The sequence below is a fragment of the Hordeum vulgare genome, chromosome 3H, assembly GCF_904849725.1.
Source record: "Hordeum vulgare subsp. vulgare chromosome 3H, MorexV3_pseudomolecules_assembly, whole genome shotgun sequence".
Classification (NCBI taxonomy): domain Eukaryota; kingdom Viridiplantae; phylum Streptophyta; class Magnoliopsida; order Poales; family Poaceae; genus Hordeum; species Hordeum vulgare.
Window position 1 is genome coordinate 615,911,067 of NC_058520.1, and position 23,712 is coordinate 615,934,778.

The 23,712-nt window shown below is 42.9% G+C and overlaps 1 protein-coding gene across 1 annotated transcript; it reads right to left on the reverse strand.

Annotated features, from left to right (window-relative positions):
- Nucleotides 1-7,076: 7,076 nt before the first annotated feature.
- Nucleotides 7,077-11,416, reverse strand: LOC123441180 (ankyrin repeat-containing protein NPR4-like). The gene is made up of 4 exons (XM_045117683.1): nt 11,357-11,416; nt 9,287-9,921; nt 8,424-8,959; nt 7,077-7,857 (listed from the first exon to the last, which is right to left on the reverse strand). The coding sequence occupies exons 2-4, from the start codon at nt 9,903-9,905 to the stop codon at nt 7,258-7,260; spliced, it is 1,755 nt and encodes a 584-aa protein (XP_044973618.1). The 5' UTR covers nt 9,906-9,921; nt 11,357-11,416; the 3' UTR covers nt 7,077-7,257.
- Nucleotides 11,417-23,712: the final 12,296 nt, after the last annotated feature.

The following is a 23,712-nucleotide window of genomic DNA, read 5'->3' on the forward strand; positions in this document are numbered from 1 at the left end:
TGGTTTGCCTTTATCTATAAAGGGGTGCGATTGCCTGTTTCGTGAAGGATGCACTAAGTGTTGCCTCTATGGTAATGACGATTCGGTATCTATTCCTTCACTGCCCGCTTCCGAAGCTACTATGATCCTCTGTACATGTAGCTTTAATCTACCTCAACCCACGAATAGTATGAATATGTTCGAAAACTGATTAGTTAAGGGTCATCCCAAGTTGAAGTTCTAGATCCGTGTGAGAATCTGTGATTTACTATGCTCCACTTGGAACGCTAGTAGAGAACGGAACTCTCTAAAAGAAATTCAGATTATCTTCAAGGCCATCAGCGGGATCCTTCATGTGCAACCGATCAGAGATAGTTGCTTGGGATTTATCCAACCAGTTTGGTTGACGACCTACTAGTAGGATTTGTGATGCATGCGACTCATTTTTTTTTTTACCTTTTTATCCCCTTGCCCTTCGAATATAGCCATATGTGTTGAACACTTATTTACTTTAATCTTATGAACGTCGAGATATTTAATAAATAGGTTTTGTGCATCACTTAATGCAGAGGCAAAGAGTGTTTCCCTCTTTATAAAAAGTATTATAACTTGATTAGCCATGCGATGGTGTTAACAGCTATCGTCATCCACAGTTTGATTCAATAATATACTTCGGCAGCTGCTGCAGAATTTTTGTGTCGTATCGATAGAATTTTTGTTCAAAAAGACTATGTGACGAATGAAATTGATAAAAAAGACCACCCTTAAAATGAACTGCCACAACAGACCAGCCGCAGCCGACACGTGGCGCATGCCGTCACTCACGGAGCGGACAGTGGCCAGTTACAGAACACAACAACCCGACGAGCCACGACAGAACGGGAGGCAGGGCACGTGGCCCTGCATGCACGGCTGCTGCGCCCAACGCTTCTACATCCTCCGTTTCTAAATATAAGTCTTTTTAGAGGTTTCACTAGTAGATTACATGCGGATGTATATAGACATATTGTAGAACGTAGATTCATTCATTTTGCCCTGTTTATAGACCCATAGTGAAATCTCTTAAAAGACTTATATTTAGGAACAGAGGAAGTAATATCTTAACATGTCCACTATTTATGCAATTTGTCATGAGTATTTTAATAACTCTCTATAGTGTGGCATCCCTATGTAGTTTCGCTACTACAACCACTCAAAGTAGTTGCCATGTAGTTCTCATCAACTAGTCAAATAATGGACGGTTGTTCCCGGATTTAAAGAAAAAAATAATAGTGCACTGAGTATCGAACGAACACTCCAGGTTCAAACAATGACTTGTTTGAACGGATGGTGCCGTTGGTCAATGTTCAACAAGTACACATAATCACACTACCTAGTCATAATTCGGGTTTTTGTATTATGCAAAACATCCAATCCTCTGGATGCACAGAAATATGTATACCATTGCACTCCAACGCATAATAGAACGTATCAAACTTGAGATAAGTCCACTTTACGACTCCCAACTAACCATTACTTTAAAATTACGCCCCTCAACTCCAATACCAATTAGTTTACAACCTGGAACTATCAACACCAGTTAAACTATTGCCCTAAGATGATTGGTCAAAGCTGATGTGGCATGGCATCCAATTAGAGTAGTCAAAGATGATGTGGCATCCAAATTATAATTATTTTTTTGCTGGTTCTACATGTCGCTAAGACTATTAATGGTGGGGAGTAACTTCTATTAGTAACAGGCATATATTACTAGTCTAGTTACTATCTTCATAGCAGGGAGTAACATATATGTTGGATGAATATCTGGTGCTAGAGGAGCAACTCACATTAGGTGCTCCCATTTTTAAAACGCACATCTTAATGTTTCACAAAAAATAAAAATAAAATGTTGGATGTTAGAAACAGGGAATGTACAATTCCTAAAAATTTGAAATCAAAATACGAAAGGCAGATTGAGAAACACAAAAGACAAATCCAGCATGAATGTTTTAAAGAAAATCCCACAAACATTTCCGAAATGACACTTTGGTCCACATCCCATGATGCTGCCCATTGGATATTAGATCGACGGCCAAGGTTGCGCGGGAGCACCTAATGTGAGGTGTTGCTGTAGATATTTTCTCAATATGTGTGGTGTCATGTAACATATCATTTATTAGCTTGTAGACACATCTTGTCTTGGTATATGTGATGTTACTCATAGTATAAGTAAACGAGGCAGGTTACTCAACTAATCTCTCTCCCCCATTAAATCATTACAACATAAGCAAATATGCTAAGCTAGACCTTATGTTACTGCTGAAGTTACTCCCATTATGAATAGTCTAAATGTAGATGCGTATTCTGTACACGTGTCCTGGAACACCGTGTGAGCAACTCTCTAGAAGGCATCAACCCTGCACGGCCCTACCCTCAATGTGTCGTCGAGCATTCACACAAAAGACTTGCTCCCTTTTCACACCGCCCCTCTCGACCAAGTCAAGCCCACTATTTTCTCCTGAAAGAGAGATACTAGAAGATGTAACACTCTAATAAAATCCAATTTGCAGTTTCTATAAAGTCCGTAGACCTAGTTGTAATTTCAGCTTTATTAGCTATGCAGTTTCTCTGGACCCTTCTCCCGTTGAAACAAAAAAGAATTTGATCCAATAATGTACATGACCAACTGCACTAGAGTCCCAGCCGGTCCAAGTTATTTTATGGTTATAGAACTTTGTCTCATATAACGCGATGGATGATTCTTAGTGAGTGCTTGCATGCGTTTTAGTCTCATGATTAAAAGTAGTGAGACTAAAATTTGCTAGCCTCATCCATGCTTAGATCCAAGTACTAAAGAGACTAAAATCAAGTTAATGAGCATTTATTATCCTTCAAACCCTTCAATCCAGAACTTGCATGAGGAGTTAAATGAGGAGAGAGATGACTAATGCATATTTTAGTAGGGGTACCCCTGACTAAAAGATTTTAGCCTCAAGACTAGTTTTAGTCTCTCTTTAGTCAGGGATGCTTGGAACTTTAGCCTTTTAAAGTGACTAGTTTTAGTCTCTTGGATCCAAGCACCCTCTTAGTCCTTCTCAACTTGGACTTTTCTAACTCTACTGCCTTAAATTAATGGAGTTTAATGTTAGCCACGGCCACGCAGCAGGGATTGCTATTGCCGTGTCTCCGCCTCCGGCAGAACTCAATCAATGGTTAGTTTTTTCGGCGGAAAGTTGTTGTGCAGTAGTTCACATCGTGGAGCTAAAGAATGCATGGTTATGTCTGGATATGAATAAAAACCAGGATTGCAACGACTTATGTTACTGTTGAAGTTACTTCCATTATGAATAGTCTAAATGTAGATGTGCACTCTGTGCACCTGTCGTGGAACCCCGTGAGAGCACCTCTCTAGAAGGCATCAACCCTGCACGGCCCTACCCTCGATGTGTCGTCGAGAATTCACACAAAAGAAGCCAAGCCCACTATTTTCTCTTGAAAGAGAGATACTAGAAGATGTAACACTCTAATAAAGTCCAATTTGCTGTCAAAAAATTGATTTATGTATACATCATCATCATCTATTAGGCATGTGTGGTTGAGCTTTAAATTGAGGATGAGCCATATGCTCTTGTCAGCTAGTGGCATCCGAATGCGAATGGTGGTGTTGTGGTGGCCTTCGTACCCCAAGTGTTCTAGTCCTCGGAGCGCTTCATTGCTGAAGCTTTCCCGTAGAAGATGGACCACATTGGAATTTACTTCTTGTGTTTGGTGCTTCTCTATAAAGTCCGTAGACCTAGTTGTAATTTCAGATTTATTAGCCATGCTGTTTCTCTGGACCCTTCTCTCGTTGAAACAAAAAAGAATTTAATTCAATAATGTACATGACCAACTGCATTGGAGTCCCGGCCGGTCCAAGTTATTTTATGGTTATAGTACTTTGTCTCATATAACCCGATGGATGATTCTTAGTCCTTCCCAACTTTGACTTTTCTAACTCTACTGCCTTCAATTAATGGAGTTTGATGTTAGCCACGGCCACCGCAGCAAGGATTGCTATTGTCGTGTCTACACCTCCGGAAGAACTCAATCAAGGGGTAGTTTTTTTGGCAGAAAGTTGTTGTGCGGTAGTTCACATCGTGGAGCTAAAGAATGCATGGTTATGTGTGGATATGAATAAAAACCAGGATTGCAACGACATTTGAAGAACTCTCTAGGTCCAAATTAACAATCACTGATGAAAAATCGGTATTTCCCGAGTTTATTCCTTTTTCGAGTTCTACAAGTGCAACCAGCTTTTTTTAGCGGCCTGCTATGTGTCCGCAAAAGATCCGCCATCTCGTACGCCGTTCATTTATATTATGCGAGTCGTTTGTTACTCTTTTCTATATTTCTGTCACAACGGCCTTGTTGCAAAGCTTATTCCTGTAACAAGATTCTAGCTGCAAAGCATGTTCTTTTCCCCCTAACAAAACTCTAGTTGCAAACTCAACTCCTGCAACAATAAGATCTCGTCCGTTCCTTTTTCTATTTTCCTGCCACAAACGCCTTTTTTCAAAGATATTCCTGTAACAAGATTTTAGTTGTAAAACTTGTTATTCTTTTTCCTAGCCGGCAATTTAAAACTTTTGATCACGAGACCTCCATCCAGGATTGGTGGCTTAAAACGATCAACTCTGGAGGACACATCCAGAAGGCGACTGTCTCCGTTATGATGCTTGTCTCGTGGGAAATATGGAAGGAGCAAAACGCAAGTCTTCCACAACACGGCCACCCCGACCACCGTCATCGTTGCCAAAATCAAAGAGGAGGCCAAACTTTGGGCGCTGGCCGGAGCTAGTCACCTTAATTCCCTTATGTCGCGAGAATAGTCTTTCCTTTATTTTTTCCGCGGGCTGGCTTATGTCTAAACCTTTTTCTTAATTAATAAAATGGCAAGTCTTTTGCCTTGTTTAAAAAAAATAACGTTGTCGTTTCAGCAATTGATATTATGCAAGCAATGGGCTTATCCACTTGCTAATTGCTGCCAAAGGTATAATTCAGAGGCTTTCTCTTGCAGATTTTACACTACCCTAGTTGAAATAGTTAAGGAATCACATGAAGGGATGCAGGGAACTCCTGGATAAAGCCGTAGCCCTACAAGTAAAAAGCTTCGTCCTTTTTTTCTCCATCGTCATTTCTTAATTAGAAGGCGTGTATACACCGTCACTAACTAGGATGTTATTTACATAATATTTATCATCCTGCGACAGAAAGACAGAGTGAGTAGAGAGAGATGTTGGTTGGTTGTGTACATGCACAGGTGCAAGAATCTAGCTTAAGGACACGTTCCGTACAATAAAGAAAGCAACAAGATAGATAAGTGGCTCGCCGAAGTGGCTGCCAGAGAAGACGAGGTGAGGCGCCGCCGATTTGTGTATGTTCCTAGAGCATCTTCAATAGCCGCGCTATACTAGCGCTGCACGGTAAAAAAGGCTAATATAGCGCGCGCGCAACGCAGCGGACAGCTCCAGCACGCGCGTTAAAATCGCGCGCGCGCTAAAACGATTTGGACGCGCTGGTCCTAGCCACATCCCGCGCTGCGTATTTCGGGCGCTCACTTCGGCGCGCGGCAGACTCGAGCGCGCGCGCGAATTCTCCCTTTCTTCCTCCTTTCTCCCGCGCGCGCCTGCGCCAGCGCCCCGGCCACCATGGACGCGCACACCGGCGCCCCGCTGACCCCGTTGTACAGCCACGACCCCCCGCCGCCGCCGCCGCAGCCGCCGCCGCCGCCACCGCCTCCTCCGCCGAAAACCCTAGCGCCGCCGCCGTTGGCGCCGCCGCCGGCGCCGCCGCCGGAGCTCCGCCGACCGTCGGCCTCGTGCGCAGCCTCTTCTTGCCGCCGCGGACGACCACGCCGGCGGGTGGCGTCGCGCCGGCGCCGTCCCGTGCCGCCGTCGCACCGTTGGAGCGGAAGAAAGGTAAAACATCCGCGAAGAAGAAGACCACGGACGGCTCCGGCAGCTCGAAGCCGAAGAAGAAGGTTGCAGTGCGCCGGCCGGGCGCGGCGTCTACCGAAGCGCCGGCGAGCTCACTCTTTGAGCCGGCGGCGGAGGACGCGCACCACATGTTTGATGAAATGCCCCCAAGGTGAAAAAAATTCCAACTTTAATTTTTTTGTTTTTTTTTTCAATGCATCATCATATAGATAGCTTATTTGCATTGTCACAAAACTTTGTAGTCTCAACGATGACCATCTACTTGTTTGTGTTAAATTTCGCATGTTATTGCATTTTGGGCGCTGCTACAGCGGCGCGCGCGCTGCATTTTTGTGAGCACGCGCGCTGCATTTTATAGCTACTGCCGGAGCCAGCGCTGCGCGACGCGCAAAACCAGTTGACCAGCGTGCGGCAAACTCGTTTTTTAGGCGCGGCGCGAAGCGCGCCTGTTGGAGATGCTCTCAGCACGGCTCCATCCATCTCAGGGAAGCAGCTGTGGGGCAGTATACTCCTCTAGGGACATGGTCAAGGCCACCGCTTTTGCCCCTTTGCGTTACATAAGTGGGAAGATTGTACTACAAGGTAATCACATGTCCACAAAGGAAAACGCAAAAATCCCAGCAGACACACAGCTAACAGCCAAAATCAAGAGTTGTAAACATTACTCGTCTGAGGCCGACTTTAGCATCCGGATGTGTCGTCTCTCACCAGCCCAGCAAGGGCGCTGTAGGGTTAAGCACTCATACCAGCTCACTAAAAGAAGGTGGCAAGTAAGGAAGAAGAAGGTGGTGGACAGTGCTTGAGGTTGCCGTCTACCTCATACCAGCTCAGTTTACCGTGTTCGTAGTGTGTCCTCTTCCGCTCCTGTCGTGTTGGATTCTCTGCCAGTTAGGTGGTCGGTTCTTCAGTGTTGTTTGTCGGTCAGTTTGTTGGGTCGTTTCTCTGACCTACGAGTCATCCTTGGTTTCCCAATGGCTAATCCTTGCCCTTTTAAAAGAAATGTTAGTGAGAAATATCGTTTTGTTGTCCCTGCTGATGGATTAATGTGATGCTGCAACGAACGATGCCTATGGCAAAAAAAAAGGCAATTGTCGTTGCAGATGCCATGAATCATCTCTTGAGAGATGGAACCAATGCCTGATATTTGAGTGGGAATACAAGAAGAAGAGTATAATAGTTTCTCCCGAGTTTGGAACAAATAGAACAACCGTAGTAATGTCTTGTCCCAATTAGTTAACAAAAGGAGTAGCCGGCTAAACAATGTTCATTACATATAAATTGCACAGTATTATCAAAAGCATAACCATAAGGTGAATTGTTGAGGTCACACCATGTCAAGGAGGTGTGAGTTGAAAGCTTTACCCAACCGTAATCTGAGCTTCCAGACCGGCCATTCGCCCAGCAGTTTCGTGAGAATGGGCAACAAAGCTACCAAAAGACAAATTGCAATAGCCAACCAATGGAGATGTGGAGCCAGCACCGTGTACAAACCAGTTGAAAAAGCCGTAGTTGTTGCCACGTATGCAAACCACATGAGCTTCTTAGTGGCGGATATGTAATAAATCAAGAACTCATAATCCCCCCACCTTGCTATGATGCATATGAAGGCGACAGCAAACGAGGAGCACATTGCTAAGACGTCAGAAATCAAGAATGCCTGAAATGCAAACTTCCGAGACATGATGGGAACTCCCTCGCTTCTGGCATCATTGCTGTATCCTCCAGGCAGGGTGAAGGCAGCGGCAAACGTGACTGTAGTGATGAGGATGGCGACTAGCGAAGTGTTAGTTGTGTATGTTTGAGTTAGTGATTTCGCCTCCTTCCTTGATTCCAAGGCCGCTTTGTGTTTGGTATGCGTGTGAAGATTATAAAGAGTGTTGGCATCTCGGGGATCAGCTCTCACCATAAGCATGCTCACTTCATTCTGCATATATTCAAAGAAGGCGCGGAAGGAGATCAGATCGCAATAACAGAGCTTAGCAATTCTATTACATTTATCTATAGTATTGAGAAAAAGTGAACAAAAATTAAATTTGAGCATTTATTTAAACTGATAAGCAAAGTGGTCGATGATGTTGGAGATAGTGAAGTTACTCCCTCTATTCCATAATGTAGTGCATGTAGATTTTTTGAAAAGTCAAGCATCACAAACTCTGACCAAATTTTTGGAGAAAAACATTTACATCTAGAGCACCAAAGTTATATTATTAGAATCATTATAAAATGAACTTTCATACATTACATATTTGGTATTGTAGATATAAATAGTTATCTCTAAAAAAAACTTATTCAAGGTTTGACTTTTTTTAAATCTATAGGCACTACATTAATTGTAGTACATTATGGAACGGATGGAGTATATAAATTAAAAAACTTGCAATACAAAATTTTCTACATCACTGTATTAGACTTAGACCAGAGCCAAATAGTGGACTACAAAAACGTGTGTATGTTGCAGCATTGATGGTTCTGTATTGATGATATACATACCCAGTTTAAAGTCTTGGCATGATCAATGAGGTGAGCTAATACCCAAGCTGGTGTAACACCTTCGTTATCAAGCACAGTTGTGTCTATATCATCGTGAGACAGCAAAGCAACAACCATTTTAGGATTGCACTTCTCTACTGCCAAATGTAGAGCAGTTTTCCCGTTGGAATCTCGCATGTTAATGAGTTTCCGAAGTTGCGGGGTCCTCAAAAGGAATTCTGTGAACTCCACTTGATCCTCGTATACAGCTACATGGAGGGATGTCCAACGGGCATCATGTGTTGATCGGTAAGGAGTATCAGGACAATGTTTAAGAAGCTCTTGAGCAACATCGAGGTGACCTTCATATGCAGCGTAACTAAGGAAAGGATTACCGTTCATTGGCACCTCATACCCTAAAGAGAAATCATGTTCCAGCAATACTCGTGCTACGTCAACCAGGCCACGATATACAGCTGAACTTAGCGGAGTACAACCATTCTTATCGGCTTCTTTGGCCAGCCAAGGACGTGTTTTCATAATTTTCTTAGCCAAACCTGAAAAGAAGTATCAGTACATGAACAATGGTTAATTAGCAAAGGGATGACGATAGGACTAGTAACGGTATATCAGAATAGTTCTAGAACATCAATGTACCATGCTCTAGATAATACCGTACATTCAATTATTTTCCCGGTTGTAAACTAATAGAGCAACAAAAGACCAGGAGTACACAATAATTCAACATCTAGTTGTACTATTGAGCTGAGCAAGCGACCATGCTACGAAACCACATGCACCCACACAGCGGTTGTAGGGAAGCAATGGACAATTGCTACAGTCCCAAACTCGGGAAAGATATACATGCATACACTGATTCTCACCTGCGTTTCCATTTTTCACGGCGGCCTGCAGAGTGTTCTGGCCGCATGGTCCCATATGAGCAGAATCACGAACTTCAAGTAAAGCCTCTGAAATATCAGTAAAATCCCTCATCGCTGCGATATACATGGGTGACTCGTTCATTCTATTCACATGTGTTGACAGAGCCGGCTGTGCTTTTATCAGCTCCAGCGCAAGCTTCCTGTGGCCACTGCGAATGGCATGGTGCAGTACATTGCAACCCTCAATGTCTTTTTCCAAGATTGCCTTGCTCAATCGCGGATCACAGTACAATCGGAGTAGAACGGAAGCCAAGATAACAAAACCGCTTTTCACCGCGGCGAGAAGTGGCGTCTCTCGATCCACGTTTACTGTAGTGAGAAGAGACTCCTTCAGGGCCACTACATCCATGCAAAATGCCTCATGGCCATGGATGGACGATATGTGAAGACAGGTGTTCCCAGCTGGTGTTGTTCTAAGAAGCATGTCTGGATCCTGCGATGCCATGGCTTTCATTGATGCGGAATCGCCGTATGTGGCTGCTTCCAGGAGGCCTTGGTCCATCCATAGCTCTTCATGTCGTCCTTCCAATGAACTAGTTGTTGATGTATTATCTGCCATCTATATTCTGATATAACTGCAGCAGGAGAAAAATGGGAACAAATACAATGATACGTAAATGATTAGCCACCAGTTTTGAAGAAGAAATCTGTAAACCATGCCAACATTAATCCTACTTGCAATAAGGTTCTGCAAAATTATTCGAAATGGTAGCTACAGAAAACAGGGTAGTCATAGGAAATGAGAAAGGTGTAACAGCACCCGGATGCCTAGACACCCTCTATGAACAGTAAAATAAAAAAAGTTTAAAGAAATCTGAAACTTTGCAACATATAAGATGGTCAAACTTTGTAGGTTCTTACATGTTTTCATGCTAAAATATCATGTAGAGAAATGTGTACAAACAAGTTTCAGACTTCAGTGCTAAGAGTGCTCAAAATTTGAAGTACTAAAATGTTTTTCCTATCTATAGCTCCTCAAATGTTTTTTTGGCATGGAAATTTGCAAGCACCTAAAAAGTTTGATCATCTTTGATCTTGCAAAGTTTCAGATGTTTTTGATTTTTTTTCTATTTGTTTCGGTGTTACTATTCATAGAGAGTGCCTAGGCACCCGGATGCGGAAAATCCACTCTAGATAGGAAATTTAAGAATAAATTAGCTCGATAAAATAGTAAGTAACGCACTTGGCTGCTGCTTAGTTCTCTTCCGGTGGGGATATCTATGGTTATAAACTTATAATACATAGTGAAAACAACCAATGAAAATTTGCAAGCACCTAGAAAGTTTGATCATCTTTGAACCTTCACCTTTTCTAAAAAAATCTTTGAACCTTCAAAGTTTCAGATTTTTTCAATTTGTTTCGGTTTTACTGTTCATAGAGGGTGCTGAAAATCCACTCTCGATAGGAAATTTGAGAATAAATTAGCTTGATAAAATAGTAAGTAACGCACTTGGCTGATGCTTAATTCTCTTCCGGTGGGGATATCTATGGTTATAAACTTATAATACATACTGAAAATAACCAATGAATTACTAGCTTTATTACCTGTAAATGCACGCGTATGTAAAGAACAGCCAACACGGAGAAGCTAGACCACTCTGTGCAAAGTTGAGACAAAATCAGGATGCCCACTGATCCGGGCCTAGCATCATGACTGCACCGCGGAAAGGAGGAACAATAGCTTGCATTGGCGATGGGGAAGAAGAGAAGGCGACGCTCGTGAGGGGATGATTAGCAGGTGGCCTCCGCTAATGAGCACCGCTAATGAACAGGCAGAGGAGCGTGGAGGCGGCGGCGGTTCGATGTGAGGTCGTGGCAAACCGTCAATGGCGTTTGTGGGGCTCAAGTCAAGGGGCCTCGAGAAATTTCCGTAAAATCAAACTAACTATGGAAGAATATTTCCTAAACAACAAACTAGCCAGCAACGGAAGAAACGAGCGAATTACACTCAAAACGAAACAAAAAAACATCCAAAGGCATAATTAATCTCGTCGGCGTAGAAGTACACACCTCGTTCAGACAACCGCACAGAGAACGAACGTAGTCGCACAATGGAGAGAGCAGTTAGCAGGCACACTATTGTTCTATGCGAGCGTATGGTGACAACTTAAGGAGTGGGAAGTCAACGCACAATTCAATTTGAGTTAATTTGTGCATGTATCATTTCATTAGGCATGTAATGGGGAGCTTTTAATCAATATAAAACTCGACCTAACTTCATAAAATAAAAGCGGTCTAGCTGTCCTACTATTTTGTCCTCGTTTTTATTCTATAATGAATATTAGTTGTCTTAGAGGGTGTTAGTTTACATGTACTTTTTAGTGTAGGGACTAAAAAAGTCTTTTCTAGTCCCATCTAAACGAAACATGAGGGACTTTTAGGACTAAAAGTGGGCATTTGAGACTAAAGAAAGAAGACCCTGAGAGAGAGTCTGTTGGGGACTTTTCCAACAGTGTCCCGACTTTTGGCATGTCATTTAATAACCTCTAGTCCATTACTAGGGTAACATGGTCTTTTAGGATGTCATTTACTAACCTCTAGTCCATGTTTAGTCACTGAAGCCAAACAGGTAGGGACTAGGGACTTTTTAGTTGGGATTAAAAAAATCCTAGGACCTTTTAAACAAACAAGTCCTTAGATCGGTGTGGGCAGGATGAGCTACAAGATTAAGATGTTGCCTTTTGATCAGAAATATAGCCAATATTGTTTGGCTGGTGTCTCTGCAATCAGAATTGAGGGATGATGGTGTCGACTGCTAACTAGAGACAAAGAATCGCCTCCGCCCGCCTCCCAGATCAGATCGCATCCGTCTCCGCCCGCCTCCCAGCTCAGATCGGATCGCCTCCGCCTCCGCCCGCGCCCTTGGGCGAGAGCTCCGTCACGCAGCCTCCTGCCCGGCCGCCCGCCCCCGTCAGGAACTCCTTCGGATCAGCACCAGAGGCTCGGCTCCAGAGTCAAGCGCTCATCTTGGTGATAAGCACCAATCTGGAGACATGCACCGCGCCGCCACCGGACCCCCTCTCCGCCCCCTCCCGCTTCGCCGCTGCCGGAGGGGACGCCGGCGAAGCAGCGCGCGCCCCGGGGATGGCGGCGACGGGGCCCCTCGCGTCGGCCCTCGGGCTGTGACGGCGGCGCCCCGCGTCGGCGATTGCGGGATCCGGTGTGATCTCACCAATCGGCGGCGGCGGAGGGCGCATCCGGGGCTCCATGACCGGATCTGGCGGGTCACTCGGCTCTGGTGGTATGGAGCGGCAGCCGGGCGCGGCTGCGCTGGTCGGCTGGGCGTGCGGTGCAGTGGCCTTGGCTGGGGGTCGTGATGGTGCGTGGAGGTCATGCTCAGCGGTCGGTGGCGGTGGATATCCAGCGTAGCTCCGGGAGAAATCCTTGCTCCGGTCTTCATCGGAGCCGCGACGGCGACGCCCGCGGGTGCCTCTATCTTTCTTGGAAGTGTTGTTGTGGAGGTGTGTTGTTCCCCTTCATCGGCCGCTGCCCGCACCGCCACCTACGCACCCCAGGTCCTGATCTATGGGCCTTTCTCCTGCGGATTCTTGGCGGTGCCTGCTCATTCCTTTTCTGCAACTTCAATTGCATTTTCTTGTTTTCATTGCTCAGATCCATAACCTTCTTCTCCATCCTACTAGCTTTGATCCAACTACGTTCAAGGCCACCATGGAGCTCCTCAAAAGCTTGCCCCACTAGCTCAGTGGGAGGGGGGTCAATCCAAACAACCCAATCACACTCATCAGGAAGCTGTTAAATCAGAGTTCACATAATTAGGTGAAATTCATAACTTTGCAATAAATCGATGAAAACAGAGTACCAAATGATGTTTTGAGGAATTACATCGAGTGGACAACCCAAAAACCTTCTTCCCGTGCTTGCTCCATCCCAAGAAACACGACGAGCAGGAATTAGCCCATGCCCCGGGCAACGGTGATTCGAGCGCTCCTCAAGGCCGTAGAAACTTGGATTAGGAATGGAAAATTCGGATTGGAACTGCACAATCCCGCAGCCATCCACCTACGAGCCAGAAAGGCGCATATTACGGCCCATCCCGCGAAACCCTAGATGAGAAATCCCCAAATCCAATGTCAACCGAAAATCCAAATCGACTTACCTCACTGTCTGCGGAGGAGCTTGCACACGACATTTCGGACGTACATATGGACGTGCCCCGGCGGTGAAAATGGGGACGAGGCGTGACGGACCGCTAAATCTAGACAAATCTCGGGAAAAATGGAGCTCCGATGTCGAGCTTCGGGAGGAGAAAGCTTAACTAGTGTGGCTCGGGCATTTCATCGAACACCTCATGTGCATAGGAGGTAAGCTAGAGCACCCAAATGCCCTCCCCTCGCCGGCCAGAAAAAAACAGAGTGCTCTGCCGCGGCGATGGGTATATATAGGCAAATTATTTGTCTCGGTTCGTGGCATAAACCGGGGCTAAAACCCCCCTTCTAAACCGGTTCAAGGCACGAACCGGTACCAATGGATGTGTGCCAGGAGCGCGGCCCATTGGTCCCGGTTCGTGCCTATAACCAGAACAAATGGGTCCATATGAACCGGGACCAATGCCCACGAGGCCCCGGCCGCCCCCCTGGGCTCATGAACCGGGACTAATGCCCCCCATGGGTCCCGGTTCGTGAAGAATCGGGACTAATGGGCTGGCCAGGCCCGAACCAAAGCCCTATTTTCTACTAGTGACAATAGCCTAGATTTCTCCATCAAGAACGGACATGAAAGTCACACAAGAAGCTCCGACAAACTGAAGGTACCCTAATAAGCATAAGTCAATTAACATCGTATTTATGGTGTGCTGCACCGGCTGTTGTTCCCGATACGTTATGTGGATGGATTGGAAACAACACCGGTCTTAAATATGTGAAGTGAGAGCACTCCACATTATCGAGTTTGTAGGTGTGAGTGGTGGCTTTGGGTGAATTGATGTATATTCTTGTTAGACCTTTGTGAAATAATTAATAAGATGGCTGCATGCATCGATTGATGCAGAGGCCGAGGGTTTAACCTCCTTCTCTAAAAAAACTAGAGAAAAAGAATATTAACTGATGCTATTAGTAAGCAAAGCCCGCCATTTCCAGAACATTTCCCTCTCGCACTCCAATCTTGCCTAAACACATTACAGGGGCAAAATTAATGTGTTTGGTTTTACTAGCTTAATTTGTCTAGACATTTGTGCATATGAATCATTTGATATTCTCCATTTGATGACACCTTTAATGCCACGGCACGCCTTTGACAACTATCGAGATCCACAGCTGATCCAATAAAAGAACTTGGCATGGTCAGACTGTATGTGTTTGGTTTTCAAACAGAAGGGCTTTGGCCCTTTTCATCTACTACCTTTGTTATGGTTTAGAAGGCACAGTTAAATTTACGTGTATTTTCATAATAGATAAGGTTTAAGACGCATTGTATTTACTCCTAATAGCTAATTAGTACTCTGTTGTACTATTTCTATATGCATGCATAGTGTGAATGATATTTTTTAACCTATCTCAGAGCCAATCAATAACCCCTAGGTGGCAGAGAATTTCCAATCGTGTCTTCTAAACCGTAACGAAGGGAGTACCAAAAAACTGACCTGCTCCATACTAGTAAAGAACACCCAACATGGATCGAGGAGCTGCCAGTAGGAGTACATCGATCCACGTAAAGCCCCAGCCTGTCCACTTGTGTATGCAGAGTTGAGACAAAATTTGGGCGCCCACTGAACTAATGCCGAAAGATTAAATACTCAATCATTTAGTAATTACAAGATTATTTATGTAGTACTCTATGTGTAAACAAATATAAGACATTTTAAATCATTATCTTAGTGGTATTAGTTTACAGAGGGAGTAGTTGATTTGCACTTGATAGCATCTTTTGTCAATAGTACTCCGTGACCAGACTCCGTGACTTGATCTGATCCAGTCCAGACTCCGTGAAACGCGGTCATGGTCCAAAAAAATACAAGAATAATGTCCTAGTTTTGTGTACCCACTCAATAAGCTACATTACCGTTGTAGCACTCAGTTTTTGGCAAGTAACAGTTGATTCACCATAATTAAGATGGAACCTTGAGTGCCACCGCACGCTATTAAGATCCAGAATGAAAACCTTAATGACCTGCTGGTTCAGACTGTCTTTCAGTTTCAATGAGCTTTGGCCCTTAATTTTGACCTGGCCCCCATAGTCACAACCCCAGTGTATGTATGATTCATTATAAAAACTTATCCCTCAAAGATCAGTTTTGCAACTAAGTAGTTGGGTTTAGCTAAATCCAATCGATTAATGAACAGCAACCCTCCGAATAATGAAACTAGGTCCAGATAATGACCTGTTGATTAGCTGAATGGTAACATGTTACACCAACTATTTTGGGTTTCCTTTTCCTTTTTTTGTCCTGCTATTTTGGGTTTGCTGCCATATATACTCTACTTGACCTTGGTCGAATGAGTCTGTTTAACTCAGTAAGCGCCTACGTGGCCATTGCAAAACAGATACACTACTATAGCACTTTAAAATGTCAATCATGGAATATGAAGGAGTCGCCTTCCGCAAGATTATCAAGTTTTAACTATCAATAATACAATTACTTTGACACTTTGATGGAAAACAAGATGATCAACTTTCAGCTAGTAATGCAGAGTTTAGCCCGGTAATGAAGGAGTCTGTTTTTTAACTCTATAATGAACTTTCACATAGTAGATAGTACTGCAGAGTTGGGCTCCGGCAGTATTAGGTTAATGTAGTGGGGGAAATGACTACATATATATAGACAATTAATGGATGTGGATCAGTGGGAAAGAAGCCAGTGTGTACGGGAGCAAGAAGAACCGATGTGGTAGATGTGAGTATGGGCAGCATCAAGGTGGATCTCGTGTCTTCTTTTCTGAAGTTGGGTGAGCATTTGGCATGGCTAGATTGCGGTTTTTGTGATTTTTTATGTGAGTTATGTGTTCTTGCGCTTGATGCATGCAGTTTTGATGTTTGTCATCCATTTATCTTGGATCTGGGTCAATTGCCTGCAACATTCAAGGTGTGAAGCGGAATTGCTGTCCAAAATACTTCTCCTCTAAGTTCTAACCATGTTCTCTTGAAGACTAAAGAAAATAACTCAATACAATTACATATAAAAAGCAAGCAAACAAAGTTCAGTTTTATCATTTCTTCCGTGATTTTATTGTTGTTTCCATTGTGATTTTTGAATCTAAACATCTAAGTTAGACTAGACCTCTGTGGCTAACATGAGACGCAAGAAACTGTCGTAAAATTAAGCTCGCCATGGAAGAAACAAGATAGCTATAACAGGAAAAATGGGCATAAATATGGTGAAATAGAAAGTACTCACCTCACACAATAGTAGAGAGACGTAGTCGCAAGATGAAGAAATCCAGCAGCTCGCTCATCAATGTTCCATGGAGATGGTTAGTACAGGACTTTAATGAAGCTGGGAGTCATCAAGTTAATAGGTGTATACTTGATTAGCCATATGATGGCGCAATAAACTAATGACCCCTTGCATTGGCATCCGCACTTGATTCAGTAATGTACTTGACCAGCTGCTAGAGAGTCCAGGTCCTAGATCTTCTGTTGTATTTGGTGTTTTGGTACTATTATATATGGGATGCCATGGACCTACTTGTACAAGTCGCTTGGCATCAGAAATAGAGATGTTCATGGCCAAATCAATAATAGCACACAGTTTGGAGCAGAAAATTCTACCATGCTTAGATTACCAAGATTACTAGAAATGTTGTTATGCAATACAAAAACTGCTAACAGTTGATAAAATTACAACATAGTAAACATCACCCAAAAATGTCAATTTGGCAAAGCAGGGACCAAATCAAGCTACCTACAGCTGCAACCCTGGTCGAAAATTTATTAGATGCTTCACTTCAGTGTACAGATTGGTATGAACCACGGGGGCCAGATTGAGGAAACACAAGCTATGGATGGATGACGGAGTAAATAGCCAAAAAAAAAATCAGTAAAGTCCCTTGTACAAGTCCCTTGGCATCAGAAATAGACATGTTCATGGCCAAATTAATAATAGCACACAGTTTCGAGCAATGTTGAGGAAATCGGTAAATGCTAGCTGCTCTCTAGCGTTGGGAGTAACGATTAATCGCTAACTCGGTCTATTAACTGAATGAATCGGTCTATCATTAATCGGTGTAATTTCGAACTCAATGGAAAAAAAATTTGTATGGAGATTTTTTTACAATGCAAATATGAAGCAAATGGCATTATTTTCTTATCTCAATAGCTAGATGACAAACATGTATACAACAATAATCATCTACGTGGACATAAAAATCTTGAACAAACATGTATACAACAAGTCAACAACACTTTTTTGCTAATTTCTGGGACACAACTCCGAGATATGGCGGCCCCGCAATGACAACAAACAAAGGAAAGGTCACATCGCTTCTGAAGGGCGTCTGAATGGGTCGGTTACCAGAGGTGGCGGGTCATAGCGCTTAGAGGAAGAAGATAAAGCGACGACACACCCGGATGGAGGGGAAGCGGTAGCATTCCAACGAGGACCTGGCTAGCCACCATCTATGTCGTGATGAGATGAGAGGAGGAGGAGGGGGTGTGAAGGGATAAACCCTAGATATTTAGGAGCGAGATGGGCTAGGAGGGGTTATGGGCCAAATAATCAGGCTTTGTCTGTGCATGAGTTAGCGGGCCAACAACGATTACTCGACCTGACAACATATTAACCGGTCTAACAGACCATTTAATCGGTCTGACATATCATTTAATCGTCCTGGGAAGTTAACTCGATGAATAGGTGTTATTAGATTCGATCATCCGATGAATTATGATTTAATGGCCAATTAACTAATTAATCGGATGAATTCTTGAACAGTGGTTTGGAGCAGAAAATTCTACCGTGCTTACATTACCAACATTACTACTCCCTTTGTTCACTTTTATCAGACGTTATAAACATATCAGACAGTGCCCAAAACTGTTCAATATTAAATTTATGAAACGTCTTATAAATATGAACGGAGGGAGTAGAAATGTTGTTATGCACTACAAAAACTGCTAACATTTGATAAAATTACAACATATTATACATCACCCAAATTTGGCAAAATGGCAAACTGGGGAAAATTAAACTCCCTATTAGATGCTTTACTTCACTGTACGGATTGATATGAACCACCGGGGTCAGGTTCAGAGAACACAAGCTGCGGATGGATGAGGAGTTTGAAATGGAACTCGCTGTGTCTTAGTCGGTACACTGCCCACTGCTTATTTCCGTTCTTGGTCAGTTTGCCTAACTCAGAATTTCCTCGATGTGGGCCGTCGAAACTGGGATGCAGCCAAAGTGCATCATATCACTAGTGGGGATAAGGCCTATAGCCCCGGGCCGTAAGGGGCTTTAGTCCCGGTTCATCAACCGGGACTAAGGGGCGGGACTAAAGGTCTAACCTTTTCGTCCCGGCTCTGTTACACGCCGAGACTAAAGGTGCTCCACGTGGGCGCCTCGTAGCGTCCCAGGGGCAGGCGAACCGGGACTAAAGATTTTCAGATTTTGCTGGTTTTTGGGTTTTTTTTTGAATGAAATTATTTTTGGGTTTTAGGGTTTTAGGGTTTAGGTGTTCGGGAGATTAACGTGATGCCTCGTTTGGTGTTCGGGAATTAGTTTTCATATAATTTAAATACAAATAATTATGCATATATATATATATATAAGATTAACTTATCTTACAAGCGATCATATATATACAATTATATGGAGATCTGAATTATCGGGACTAGAGCCCGTCTATTCGATTACATGGACGAACATCAGTAATGACCCTTAGCTACACTAAATCGTCCTTTGTCTTCTATAGCTTCTGTCCTCAGAAATCCCGCAAGCTCCTCTGCAACAGCAATCGCGCGTTGCTGTGGTAGGACCTTCGTCCTCATGGCCGTGTGTTATATAAGAAGAGGAGATGAATATGAATATCAATTATGATAACAAAGAATGACGGGTAAAAATAGAGGTGTGAATGTTCATTGCTTACGTCGAATCTGTGATCCTATATATATATGTGTGTGTGTGTGTCAGTAACTTATCAATTACACTTATAAGTGAATGGACACAACAGAGTAAAGACCCTCACCTGAAGTTGTATGGAAAAAGTATGTGGTCACAGAAATTTTGATCTGTTAGAAACCTTAGAAGGTTTTCCTCCGTCTCCTTGGGTTTGTCAGTTAGCGTCGCTATATGTATTTCCAATCAGATTGTGTTTCCTTCAACTAATCAAAATTGTTTCACTACAACTATTTGAAGCAAACCAACTATGATTCCAATGGAACATATTAAACACTAGTTGATTCTAATACGATTTTTCTGATTATGGAACACTATTCCAATGAGATTGTGCTCCCCTTCAACTAATCAAAATTGTTTCACTACAACTATTTGAAGGGAACCAACTATGATTCCAATGGAACATATTAAACACTAGTTGATTCTAATACGATTTTTCAGATTATGGAACACTATTCCAATTAGATTGTGCTCCCATTCAACTAATCAAAATTGTTTCACTACAACTATTTGAAGGGAACCAACTATGATTGAAACAAATAAACTTACAATGTCATTATCTTGGATCAAAGAAAGCCTCAAAACTTACCTCGCCCATTGGAAGATCAAGACATGGCGTGCGAAGCATAGTTGGATGACGGCAACACCGCGTTGATCGGCCGTGTACTCCAAATCAAGCCCCAAAACTTCTCATGATCCGCTGCGTGGTCAAACCATTTTTCCTTCAACCGTTGAAGAAAAAACGGCACCTCGTTACTCAGGTTCGTGTACACGACATCGAGCATCGTCGTGCCATGTGCGAGCACCTTACGAAAGCTAGTTGGCATGGTGGAAGAAGAGAAGGGAAGAAGAGAGGAGAAGAACAGAGGAGAAGAACAGAGAGGGCGACGCGAGAGAGAAGAAGAACAGAGAAATGGCGACTGTACGCTTCGGTTCGTGCTTTTCATCGCCCGAAACGACGCGGGATGCAAACCGTTTGGGCCTTTAGTCCCGGATTGAGCCACCAACCGGGACTAAAGAGGTATACCACACGGTTGCCACCACTACGGCAGGCCACGTGTTAGGCCTTTAGTCCCGGGTTGAGCCACCAACCGAGACTAAAGAGGTATACCAACGGTCGCCACCACTACGGCAAGCCACGTGTTAGTCCTTTAGTCCCGGTTTGAGCCACCAACCGGGACTAAAGGGGGATACGAACGGTTGCCACCACCACTGCCCGCCGGGTAGCCCTTTAGTCCCGGTTTGGGACATGAACCGGGACTAAAGGCTCCTTACGTGCCGGGACTAAAGCCTCGAGGGAGGCATTGAGAATTGGGGCGTCGTGGCCGGGCCTTTAGTCCCGGCCCAGAGGCAGGCCGAGACTAAAGGGTCCAGGCCAAAGGCCCGTTTTCCACTAGTGTATGATGTCACCCAAGTGATTTTTGTCTATTGCTTAATGCATATTCCCTGCATCAGCATTCTGTGAATGAAAAAGCCCGTCTTCATACACCGCTAGAAAAAAAACTTATAAACAATCGCTTACTAGTAGCGCTTTATTGACCCACGCTACTGCTCTTTACTGGTAGCGTTTTATATAGACCTACACTACTAGTCAATATTACTAGTAGCGCCTGAACAGAAATAACACGCTAATAGAGCATCTTCAACAGAGGCGTTAAATAAGCGGCATACTGAAAAACTGGCCATATATAATGCGCGCGCACGCGAAACAAGCGCTCCAGCAGCTGCACGAAAATGTCGCGCGTGGTAGAAAGGCGTCAGCGCTAAGAAAAACTGCATCACGCGCGACATATTTGGGGCGCCCATTTTCAAAGAGATGCTGCTGATGGCTTGATGCTGGAATACACGATGCTTGGCATGGATCACCACGAATGAGATGGAAGGAACCAATGCATCAAATTTGAGTGGAATACAAGAATAAGAGCACAACATTATGTTAAAGTTGGAAACAAATACAAGAATGGTAGTACAATACTTTGTCCCAATGAGTTCAAAAATAAAGGACCGAGTGTCCAACCAAACAATGTTGATTACATATAAATTGCAGAGTATCGTCAGAAATCATAACCATAAGATGAATTCTTGAGGTCACACCATGTGAAGGAAATCAGAATGGGAAATCTTTACCCAGCTTAAATCTGAGTTTCAAGAATGGCCGTTCGCCCAGCAACTTCAGAATTGGCATTAAAGCTACCATAAGACAAATTGCAATCGCTAACCAGTGGACACGTGGATCCAACACCATGTATAAACCAATCAAAAAGGCAGTAGTTGTTGCCACGTATGCAAACCATATGAGCTTCTTAGTGGAGGATCTGTAATAAACCAAGAACTCACACTAGTAGAAAACGGGACTATAGTCCCGGTTCACTAACCGGGACTATTAACTTGAGACTAAAGGCCCCTCCCTTTAGTTCCGGTTTGCCACAAACCGAGACTAAATCCCTTCCACGTGGCTGTCAGAGTGTGCCGGGGTAGGATTATGTGATTTGGGGTTTTGGAGTTTTGGGATTTATTGTTTTTTTTTTCATTTTCTGTTTTTCATTTAATTCTTTTTTATTTCAAACATATCATAGAATTTAGTACATATATCATAGAATTTCTCGTAGGACGTATATCATAGAATATCATGTATAATATATATATATATATATATATATATATATATATATATATATATATATATATATATATATATTCGTCACCCAGGATAAGGAATAGTTATTCTTCACCCCCCTCTATTTTTAATATCAATGCATCATAGTTTTATATTTCGTAAATTTTGTCTTATTTTACATGTAAAAAGAGACCGTAAAAAATATAATCAACGTAAAAGTACGAAGATAAACAAATAGTGCAAAAAATACAACAAATTCAATTTTTTCTGGTCTTGTGACCTATGTTTTTGTTTTTCTTTTGTCAAATTTTACGTTGTGCATCAATATAAATGTAACTATTTGTATTTCAAAAGTAATTATTTTATAAATTGATCGTAAAATTATCTCGGGTGAGGAATAAACTATTCTACACCCTGGATGATGAATAGAGTTTTTTTGTGCCCTCGCCCTCTTCTTTCCTCGGTCTTATGCTTTTTCGGATGCCTGCATAATCTTATGATCGATTTATCTGCAAAAATATAGAAAAAAAAAATCTTATGCTTGATTTGTTGCCCCTTCCAGCAACTGCACCAAGGCCTATCATCGAAGATGCATGCCAACAAAGGACTGTATCTGCAGTAAGTATGGATCGACTGTGAAGGACTTGATTTCAGTTTTAGCCATAGATTAATTAAAGACTGAATTGTGACTTAATTTCTGATACTTAGCTTCGAAACATGAGTTGCTGGTTTAGTATTTAGTTTGTTTCTAATTCTGTAATGAACGCTGGTTTCATTGATTTATTTTTTCACATGAATGCTGGCTCAAATATTAAGCTATTAGAAATATTTTGGAGCCTATATGAAGAGATCAGCTACCTAAAGAATCGATTAAATGGTTTTGAAGTCAGGAAGATTGGAAGGGTACAATAGAGTGCTTATGAGTTTAGGTTCTTTGGCCAGATTTTAGGGGATTAACAAAACCTGGCTGGATTAATGCATGCTTCTAAATGAGTTGAGGACATGACATGGGGTAAACACCGATACAACGAACACATATATGATCATTTTGATGTAAACACCGATATTTCTTCACCCATGTTGATAAATCAAACAAGGAGTGCAATTTAGAGAAGATGCAATGGTACGATAAAATATCTGAGAAAATAGGTATAATTTACATGAGAAAATAGGTATAGATATAGAATCTGAGAAAATAGGTATAATTTACACGAGAAAATAGGTATAAAATCCGACCAAGCCATGTATGTTGCCTTCCATCCAAATATAACATATTTCCGTGCTCATTCAATTCTATAACAAAGCACACGTGCAAAGCACGTGCCTTCTACTAGTATTCATAGTACAAGCTTATTTAGTGCTTGTTAGTGCTTGTTCACATGCAATCTAGATCTTGTATTCTTATTGCACGCCTTTTTTTTGCTATTGTTTTAGTACTGCAATGGATCCACAAAGACTAGAGCTTAGAGGGAGAGTAGACAGAACGGAGAGGCATAGCTCTGTCTCGTATGGCATGCAGCGTGTTCAAGGACTCCTTGATGGGCATGTTAAGAATTGCTGGGTAGCCTATAGGATGGAGCCACATATTTTTCTGTTCATGTTCGATAAAAATTGAATGACAATGAGTTCATGTTTACGTATTTCCTTGTATTGCCGTGCTAATACACAACTTTTCATTTTCTC

What these genes read in the sequence shown, in the direction of transcription:
- LOC123441180 (XM_045117683.1), bottom strand. Translation starts at nt 9,905, where the DNA reads ATGGCAGATAATACATCAACAACTAGTTCATTGGAAGGACGACATGAA. An exon ending in CGTGAAAAATGGAAACGCAG is followed by an intron (nt 8,960 to 9,286) that starts GTGAGAATCAGT and finishes ACTTCTTTTCAG; the next exon opens with GTTTGGCTAAGAAAATTATG. An exon ending in ATGCCAAGACTTTAAACTGG is followed by an intron (nt 7,858 to 8,423) that starts GTATGTATATCA and finishes GAATATATGCAG; the next exon opens with AATGAAGTGAGCATGCTTAT.